Consider the following 10,325-nt stretch of genomic DNA (forward strand, 5'->3'; position numbering starts at 1 on the left):
GGAAGTCACGGCAATCCTCCTACCTCAGTCTCCAAAATACTGGGACTGCATGTGTGTACCACCACACCCAGCTAGATTTTACAGTAATTTTATGTTACCCAAAAGTGGGAGGAAACTAAGATGGTGGACGTATACCTAGAAATGGCATTTAGGGTCTCTCCTTGATGAAAACCTACATATTTGTAAATCTTTTGAGCAACTGAAAAAGTTTATTCAATTTACTGGCTATAGAAAAAAAGTTATGCTCTATATCAAGAAAAGAAAACGTAAGTAATTACAATTAGCCCTTTGCAATAAATTAAACTATTCAAGTAAGTAAGTGACAGTTGTGGGCTGGGGATATAGCTCAGTGGCATAAGCGCCTGCCTGGCAAGCGCAGGATCCTGAGTTCAATCCCTGGTACCAAAAAAAAAAAAAAAAAATGAGAGTTGTGATGACTGTCAAATTTTCCTATACCTTTATGCAAATTATTTTATTAGAATTGTGAAATGTCTCAGTTGTAAACAGAATTTCCCCAAAGCTCTGCCATTCCACAGTCCTTAGGACTGTGTGCCGTCCTCGTGGTCTCTGAAACGTGCATGTTGGTGCTGACAGCTTCTGTCCTCACATGGTAGCTGTTCACTTTGAGCAAGGGTTAGCCTCTGTCTCCTCAGGCCAGTGGCCACGCTGTCCCCTTCACAGGGTCCAGAGTCTGGGAGCAGCCAATCAGGTTCGTTCTTCTATTCTCGCGTCTGGCCCTCCTCACAGGTGCAGAGTCCGTGACTACCAAACAAGAGAGTAGTAGGGGGGACTGTTGGTGGATTCTCGGGCTGCTGATCGCTCCTCCCTCCCCACGTATACACCTAACACAGTGCCTTAGATACACTTCAGGAATAGAGAAACAAGTGGAAGAATGGCCAGAGCATGAGCTTCAGTGTCAGATGCTTGAGTTTGAAATCCAACCCCACTGTTTACTAATCAGGTGGCCTCTGGTGAGTTCTTCAAGCCCACTGCACTTCCGTTTCCTTACCAGTTTAGAGTTAACAGGATGTGGTCAGGGTTAGCTTCATAGAGAAGAAGACCTCACAGAGCACCTCATTTACTGCAGGATGCAGTAAATCTTCACTGCCCTTGTTATTAGCATTAATGTCTTATAGAGCAAATCTATAATGGAGTTTTGTTTTTTTTTTTTTACCAAAGCAAGCACATGGAGATTGCAGTACAAGTTACAAATGAACTGATTGTTAAATTTGTTACTGTAGCTTCCATTTTTCTAGTATGAGAATCTTAGGAAAGTTTTTTTTCCTACTCTTAGCGCTGCCTACCTTCTTTATCCCAAAGAAAATTACTTAAAAAATAAAATAACTACTACTGCCTCTTCATTTATTCCATTTTTATCTCCTGACTAATTGGTAGATACCTTTTCTCCCTCGTGATAATGTGTATACAGCTTTAATCACTAAGCAGAATTTCAAAGCCTGTAACCTATGGTCTTTATGATCATAAATTTAAAACAGTAGAAATTGTTTTAGGAAAAAAGTGTGAAAAAACTCACTATTGGAAAATATAGATCATTCTTTCTGATACCCTTGATATTCCTGTTGACTAGCCTCTCATACTTATCCACCACAAAAATATTTGTATCAATTGAGTTCTAAAACTTTGTTTTTTCTTTTTTTCTTTTTTTTTTTTTTTGGTCTTTTTGAGACAGGGCCTCACTATGCAGTTCAGGCTGGCCTTGAGCTCACTATAGCCCATGCTGGTCTTGAACGTGCAATGATACTTCTGCCTCAGCCTCCCAAGTGCTGGGATTACAGGCATGCACCACCATGCCCGGCCTAAAGCTTTTTATTAAATCTCAAAGTATAAACATTTCTTCTATGTTATGTTTCCACAATTATTAGAATATATCATTGATCAAAACAAGCGTTACAAATTTTGATTGAAAAACACTTTCTTGGTTGGGGTTGTAGCTCAGTAGTAGAACATTTGTTTAGCGAGCTTAAGGGCCTGTGTGCAATCCTTACTTACCACAAAGTAAAATAAACATATGTTCAGTTACTGAAAATGACTTTCCCTTAAGGAGATAGATGGGCTGTCTCCCTATAGTCACGTACCCGCAAATCAGTATTATTTGCATGAGTGAGAGTGTGCCTTATTTCTATTTCTGATCTTTCTAATCTCTGTTTTTATGGTTGGCAAACAAATAGTCTTTATAATAGCAAGTTTAAAATAATAGAAATGCTTTAAGAGTTTAGAAATGATCAATGTATTATTATAATAGTGCCACTCAGGTATTTTAATTACTTTTTTTTTCTTTTTGGTACTGGGAATCAAACTCAGGACCTTGCACTTGCCAGGCAGGCACTTGTGTCACTGAGCTATATCCCTAGCCCTTTTAATTACTTCTTAATGGTATGAACAAGAATCACGTAGCAATGTGTAATCAAAAATTACTTGTAATAAACATTAAGTATCAACTTAGTTTGGTAAAAGCTAAAAATTACTATTTTTATTAGTAGCATTCATATCACCACAGATAGCAGCATTTCATTCGCTCTCTAGCCCCTCCTCAGAGGCCTTTTAGTACCATCAGACTGCAAAGAACTGTGGGGAGCACACTGCACCCCCAGCTCCCAGCTGGGTAGAGTTCATTCGGTGTAGGAACACAGTGCATCTGCGTCACTGTGTTCAGGAGACATCCGTATAAATGCCCTACTAGAGCCCAGAATTTTTTACCACTGGGAAATGCATCCACTAAGATTTGGATGGTAAGAAGATGTACATCTCTCTCTTTTGTATAGTGGGAGAGGAGTAGTTGTGAGAGGGGAGTTGGAAAGGAAGAGTGGAGTAATTCTTAAGAACCAGCCCAAAATGTTAACAGAATATGTCAGTTGTAAGAAAAAGTACATTGAGAAGTTGAGGTACTGAGGACATTGGGATGTAGCTCAGCGGTGGAGTGCAAACTCAGCATGTGCAAGGCCCTAGGTTCAATCCCTAGTGCCAGAAAAAGTTGAGGCTCTGGAAACTGATTCTTGCCCACATGCCCTGTCAGGTAAGTTGGAGAACACACAGACCCAAGTTTGATGACCTTGTTTATTTATATAACCCTATCATGTGCACACACTTGTTTAGTTATTTTGTGAGGGGAAATCTTCACTAAGGTGAAAAACTGTGTGCATTTCAACCAAAATGACAAAATTGCCAAGTTACAATTGCTAGTCATCCCAGATAGTCCTTGCCAACTCTGCCCAAAGCCTGGCTCCCCTGGGTAGTCTTTTGTATTTTGCCAATTAGAATTTCTGTGATTACCATTAAACTCACATTTTTCACGTTTATTTGTGTTTCTTCGTAATTATATACGTGTATTTTTTGTGTCAGAATATTCATACCTAATTTTCAGAGTAATCAAGTGTCACTACAACATTCTTCACCACCAGCAACTCCAGTGTATTCATTCACCCTCACTTTTATATGATGCTAGGTATAATTTTAAATTTTTAACATAGTTGATTGCATGTTTGAGTGATATAGTAGTAAAACTGCTAGTACTAGTTTTGAAAAGTAGTTAACAGTTTAGAAAAAACGTAAAACAGGTCCAAATCATGCAACAGTAACCATCTTCTAGAGAGGTGACAATTTTTTTGCCTGTATCTTTTTAATCTTTGCTTTTAAACAGAATGTTCAGGCCCATTTCCTCTGTCAAGTCCCCTTCCACCGTAGAAATACCCATTACTATAAATTTAAATGTTCTGATTTTTTTTAATTCTTACATGTGTCCTGGGTGAGTTTTTACATTTAAATTGCATATTATAAAATCTAGTAAGAATGTTCTACAACCTACCTTTTCATGTCTGGTTCACAAATTGATTTTAAATGTTTTTACATGTTGCTCTAACACAGATTTGCTTTCTCTTACAGTATTCCATTGTGTAAATGCAGCATATTTTATATTTCCATTACCCAAGACATAAAGATTTAAATTGTATCTTTGCTGTTATAGACAATACTGTAGTGAACATCCTTGTGGGAGGCACTATGAGAGATTATGTAGGGTTTATCCACCTCACAAGTCAGATTGTTAGGTCATAGTATGGGCTGTTTCCTCATATCTTTATAAACACTTGGATTTTGTCAGAATTTTAATTTTTGACAAATCTGATGGATTAAAACTGCTTTGGTGGTATCTGTATTTTGACTGGTAATGCTAAGTGTGGTTTTACATGTATTTCTGCTGTTCTCTTTTTCTCTTTCATATGTTATCGGGGTTTTTTTAAATCGTTGTCTTAATTACTTTTCTGTTTGCTGAGACAAAATACCCAACACCCAAAGTTAGAGAAAAGGTTTATTTAGCTCAGTTTGTAGCGGTTTCAGTCCATAGTTGCCTGGCTCCAACACAGGGCAGCATGGCAGAGGGGCAGCAATTCCTGGTGGGCAGAAGGCAGCAGCAGGAGCAAACCTCCCTTTTTTCTGTCCCTTTATATTCAGTCTAGGCTACAAGCCTGTTGATTGGTGCCACCTACCACACCCCTACTCCAAGTATCACAGCCTTAACCCACCTTCACGCCCTAAGTCCAGCAATCTCCAGAACACACCATGTATGACTACATGAGCCTTTGGGGAACATTTAGGTACGAACCGTAACAATCCTAACTATCTGTTGATACTCATCTTTCTATATTGACTTGTAGATCATTTAGGTACTCTGATGTGCTTAAGGCATTTCCCTGCCCGTGATTTCTATATTCACTACTCTTTATTTTGACTTGCTTCCCCTTACATTTACTTCTGTACTTCACTTGAAAATGAGTGAGAACAGGTATACCTTGAGGAAGGAGGACAACTTCCTTCTCTCCTTCAGCCACTACCTATTTTACCTAATGCCAGTTATTGAATAATCTATATTTTCCTCCATTGGTTTGAAGTACACTCTTCATTATATTCTAATACCTTGCTATACACAGTTTCTTAAGAATATTTCAGCTCTTTTATTTCATTGCTTTTTTTATTCAGACTTCAGGACAAAATGTAGTAATTGCCTTATGCTGTGGTTTAATAAGTAATCTTCATTCTTGTAAATGTCACTCATTTTTTCTTTAATGTCAGTAAGTTATTACTGCATTGTCACCATCCACAGCCTCATATCTGCAGAGTAATGATGCGAATTCTTTGTTTCTGTCCAGAGAATTCTTTGCAGTCCATCCTGTTAATTGCAAATGAGGTCACTGGTGTGTGTAAAGTAGTCCTTGAAGGGCCAGGTTTGTCTGACCCTCTGCAGCAACATAAAAACAGTGCACATGCGGACGCACAGAGACAGTACCACTTTAGCAGCTTGTCTGCATTTAGAAAGAATTGACTGAGTATATGCTAATATGTCATGTTTTATAAACTATTTTAATATAGACTAATTACTTAATTCAGCACAAGTGTCCGTATCAGGAGTGAAAGCTGTGAATAACTAACCATAAGAAGTAATGTTATAGCTTTTGCAAAGTGAGGCTTGTTTTATTTATGTTGTGTTTGTTTTCTCCCCTCCTCTAGGAAGCCTTTCCAGTAAATACATGACTCAGGGAAAAGCCTCGACGAAGAGGAGCCCACAGGAATCATGAGGGAAGAAGACGCAACACTCTAAACGACACTCAGGCGTCCTTATTCACTCAGAAAATTAGGTTCATTTCACAGGACACAGCAGCTTAGATCAGGCTTCAACTTCACATTCTAGGGAAATGGCAGATTTTTTTTTTTTTAATACAATGAAATTGTTAATGAGGAAACAATTTTAATATTGTCTTATCTACCACCAATCCCCATAGATGTAAGGATTTTAACAGAAAGCCATGATGTATGTATTTAAGCCAGGTTAAAAGAAAAAAATGTAACTGTGGGCCAGTATTCAGTGAATATGGCTTCATGGTTTTTAATTCTTTAAGCACACTAAAAGTGATGTGCTGATAAAGCCCAAGTACATTAACACCTTTTTTCCTGTAAATCCCTTTTTTGTTTTGAAGAGGGGAATTATATTTATTGTTTACTGGATCCTCATGTGGAAGGTATCATACGTGTGAACTGCTACTGCTGTACTTAGTACTTCCAAACATTATTTTACTGCTCTCTGTAGAAGTGAACACATGAAGTGAGTCCTATTGATGGGAGCCTCAGGGTGCGATGTGCAGTGCCGCTGCCAGGGCACTGGTGTTTCCCGCTGACTGTAATAAATCAACATAGAACTACTATGCTCAGCAAAACGAAATCAGGAAAACAAGTGGCCCTGTTTGCCAGTAAAAACATTTTAAAAGAAAAGATGATAAAAGTACTTTTTACTTTTTATGATATTCAGAAATTAGGGAGGAGAACTTTTAAACCACCCCCACCTAAGATCAGAGCCTGTCTGAGCCAATCCTGAGTGTGGTTGCTCTCTTTCTGGGTCTGACTGGAGCCCTCAATGGAACTGTTTCTCTAATTTCACAAGCTTTTCCAAAGTACTATGTGGTCAAAACTATGCCTCGCTTTATTTATCATTTTGAAATAAAATTTCAACCTGTAATTTTACTCACATTACTTTCGAGTAAAAGAGTCCTAAGTTTCATTAGGAAAATAAATTCACGAGGAGGGCCGGTGCAGATCTGCTCCTCTTGCATGGGCTGCACACCGAGTCCTCCTGCACTTGTGCCCCATCACTGTATGTGTTAGTACTACCCTGTGCCTGGCGCTGGGCATGCACACCCCACAGGCTGGCACTGAGGACTGCAGAGAGGGTTAATGCAGAAGATAATGCTGGGGTGCCCTTCTCATACAAAACTGGTCGAGCCAGGTGTGGTGCACATGTGTCATCCCAAAGTTCTGGAAGGCTGAAGCAGAAGGATCGAATTCGATCCCGTGTTGGGCAACTTGATGACTTAGCGAGACCATATCTCAAAGTACAAAAGACTGGAGACATTGCAGAGGACCTGAGTTCAACCCCTAACACTACACCAAGAGAAGGGGGGAAAAATGAAAGAACATACTAGAATTAGATCAAAATTAAGAACTTTAGAATTTGCAAGTTTTGGCAAAACAATAAAATGGTTGTTCCTTACACAGTTTGAACACTCCCGATCCTGGGGCTTGGGATGACCCCTCCGTGTGACCTTCCTCGGTTGCTGAGCTGCCTCCTTCTGCCTTGTGGCACAGGGGTCACTGCACCCAACTCTGGTCACACTTTGAAAGACCTGTTGTGCTCTTCTGTTGTCTTACAGCGTTCTCACAGGAGAGAAGTTGAGACGCGCCTAATTTGTATTCCCCTGTACATTTTGTTTTTCTATTGAGGTGCTTCTGTGTTTTTGTTTATCCTTATAATTAAGAAAATTGCCTCAATCTAAAAATGTCTGTCCAGAGATTTTTTTTTTAGAAAGTATCTTAGCTTGTAGATAACTCTTGTCTTTTGTCAGCCTCCCACTGTGATCTTTTCATCATGCTAAAAGTTAAGTTTAATCTCCACACGATTAGAGCAATCTGTGCTGCTCTTCCTCACAAACTTTTGTCATTTACTTCCAATTAATTTGAGCTTAACTTGCTCACTTTTCCTCTAACTTATATTTTCTTTTCTTAGAATATGTTGGTTTGTTCGTTTTTGTCTTTTTGAGACAAGGCCTCACTATGCAGTTCAGGCTGGCCTTGAGCTCACTTTGTAGCCCAGGCTTAGAATATGTTGGTTTGTTCGTTTTTGTCTTTTTGAGACAAGGCCTCACTATGCAGTTCAGGCTGGCCTTGAGCTCACTTTGTAGCCCAGGCTGGTCTCAAACTTACAATAATTCTCCTGCCTCAGCCTCCCAAGTGTTGGGATTACAGGTGTTCGCCACCACACCCGGCTTCTTAGAATCTTCTGATCCATAGTCAGACGAGTTATCCATGATGCCACTGGCCCATGGCTTCTTTTCTTAGAAAGTTTTTTTATCTCCTTTCTTGTAAAAGCTTCCTACATTGTAGTCTGATGCCTATAGTAGATTCTGCCAGTGTGTTTGGGTTTTAAATTTCTTGACTTCTCACACTAGGTCTACAGGGCAGTGAGGAGTAGTTGAGAGCAGTTCTAAGAATGGGTGCTCTTGCTTCTTCCCATGGGTGCTTATCACAGCCCCTTCCCGGTGTGCAGGCTGGGAGGCGGGGCATCTGCGCCCTACCAAGCCCAACGCTCAGGGTGTAACCTATCGTCCAAGTACAGCTGGCCCATCTGTCCTAACAAGCACCCCCAGTGCCCCACTACCAAGATTCTCCTTGCCACCTTTTCTCAGAAACAAAAACATGAAATCCTTTCCTTTTGGCGGTACAGAAAGGGATGTAGCTGTATCCCCAGGCTTTGTATTTTGAGCCTTGTAAGTACCTGGGATTACAGGTGTGTACCACATCGAGCTATAAAATCTTTTTTATTGCAATGATCGAGAGACCTCAGTCTAACCCCCCATCAAAATCCTTTGCTCAGTGTGGACAGTAGCACTAAGGTGCAAGCTTAAAGATATTTTTAAAGTGTTCTACACATGATCTTAAGTCAAAAGGCCAAGAAGCAATTTTAAGTGTTCTTAGATAACTTTATCCTTTTGAAATGTGTTTCACATTGTACAAATACTTTAAAAAACTTTTCCAAATGGAAAAATCCTAGGCAGATCAATCAGTGGGGTTTTCAGCATTATAGCCCTCCCCCCCTCAAGTAAAACACCCACCATTAAAACTAAAGGAGTGCTGAGAACTTTTTCTTTCAAACCAGGCACGTTTGGATGGCATCAGTCAAAGCAGTCGCATGCTTTTCACCAAGCAGAACTCTAGAGTTAGGGTCCAGCCCTGCCAGTGTTCCAGCTGTACAACAAGCCCTGCAACCTCGGGCAGATTGTTCTAGCCTATAAAACTGAAATCATACCTGCCCTTCCAGAGTTCTCAAGATCGGAGAGGTCTTAGTGGGGAAACACTTCTGTGTCTAAAACTGAAACTAAATCCTGAAGAACAGTATTGAGTGTCTCCCTACTCAACATATTAGCAGGAACCTAAAAGTGGTTACAGGTTGCAAACTGCAAACTCCTTCAGCACTTCCCATACCCGTTTCATCTTCATACCATAGGACAGGTGCTTCTCTGAGATAAAGGTGCTCACATATGTATTTCTTAGCTAATCATGAGAATTCTAACATACCAAGTTACTGTAGGGGCCTCTGCCAGTTTCCAGTGACATTAGCTACACGTGATGCACTGGCAAGTAATTATGTAACAGTGCTTATAGACAAAACAGCTAATCAAATGAAAATCTAAACAGTTAAAGAGGGGGAAAGGCTTTAAAACATACACAGGATCCTGAATCAAGAAATTTAATGATATATTTTTAACATAGCATCTAAGGGTCAAGGATGTAGCTCAGTGGCACAGCATCTGCCTGGCAAGCGCAAGACCCTGGGTTCAATTCCCAGTACCAAAAAAAAAGCCATGTCATATTCTTCCGTCCCCAGCTCATGGCTGTGAGGCTGGAGGGAGATAGTGTGCTCAAAGATTTTTGTTTCGGTTTTGTGGTACTGGGGATTGAACCCAGAGCCTTTACACTGAGCTGCATCCCACTGAGCTACAACCATTTCCTCTGTTCCACTGTTGCTTTTATTATATCTCAGTATGGTCACAGTCACCAGCCCTATCTTCTAGTTCTGACTCTTGGTCATTTCAGCTTTCCATACTTTCAATAGAATCTCTTATGGCCTTGGCTTCTATTTGGTACTTAGCTGGATTCCAACTCTTCACTAAATTGTTATTCATATTTTGTATCATTTTTGTTAGTTCAGCTGCTTTTTTTGTGTCTTTTAAGCTCACTGGTCATTTTGTTTAGTAAGTCCATTATTGATTTAGTAATATCAATAATAGCACACCCGTCTTTTTTTTTTTTTTTTTTTTTCTTTTGGAGGCAGGATCTTGTTCAGTTACCCAAGCTGGGTTCAGACTTCTAATCCTGCCACATCCCAGTTTGGGAATGGTGGTGCATGCCTGTAACTTTAGTTCTCTGAAAGGCCAAGGCAGGAGGATCACAGTTGAAACAGGCTGGGAAACTCCACAACTAGCAAGACCTTGTCTCAAAACATTTGAAAAGGAGATGGACGGAGCTTAGCAATGCAAAGGCCCTGGGTTCAATTCTCAGTAATGCACAAAAAAGTTCCTTTCAAACCTGCAACTGCAAAGCAGTCCAATAATTGAAAAAAATGATACGTGGCATCCTTTATTAATAAATTTTACTTTTAGAACAGTTTTAGGTTCATAGCAGAACTGGAGAGGTCAGAATTTCATATATTTCCTGTCATCCCCCAACCTCCCCCATTACCATTCTGCACCACTGTGTCCCATCAT

General features: G+C 39.9%; 1 protein-coding gene and 1 long non-coding RNA gene across 5 annotated transcripts in view; one reads left to right on the top strand and one right to left on the bottom strand.

Moving 5' to 3' along the window:
• Zcchc6 (zinc finger, CCHC domain containing 6) overlaps positions 1–6,537 on the top strand; it is a 62,169-nt gene extending 55,632 nt beyond the window's left edge. For all 4 annotated transcript variants that reach the window (XM_005387913.2, XM_005387915.2, XM_005387914.2 and 1 more), the window contains one exon: positions 5,521–6,537. In XM_005387913.2, the coding sequence (XP_005387970.1) occupies positions 5,521–5,588 (68 nt within the window). In that variant the 3' untranslated portion in view covers positions 5,589–6,537. The remainder of the gene's footprint in view (positions 1–5,520) is intronic.
• On the bottom strand, positions 446–4,286 carry LOC102023063. Its single transcript, XR_261499.1, has 2 exons — positions 3,824–4,286; positions 446–762 (listed from the first exon to the last, which is right to left on the bottom strand). It is a non-coding gene; the product is annotated as an uncharacterized LOC102023063 (long non-coding RNA).
• Positions 6,538–10,325: the final 3,788 nt, after the last annotated feature.

The sequence above is a fragment of the Chinchilla lanigera genome, unplaced genomic scaffold, assembly GCF_000276665.1.
Source record: "Chinchilla lanigera isolate Chin_1 unplaced genomic scaffold, ChiLan1.0 scaffold00031, whole genome shotgun sequence".
Taxonomy (NCBI): domain Eukaryota; kingdom Metazoa; phylum Chordata; class Mammalia; order Rodentia; family Chinchillidae; genus Chinchilla; species Chinchilla lanigera.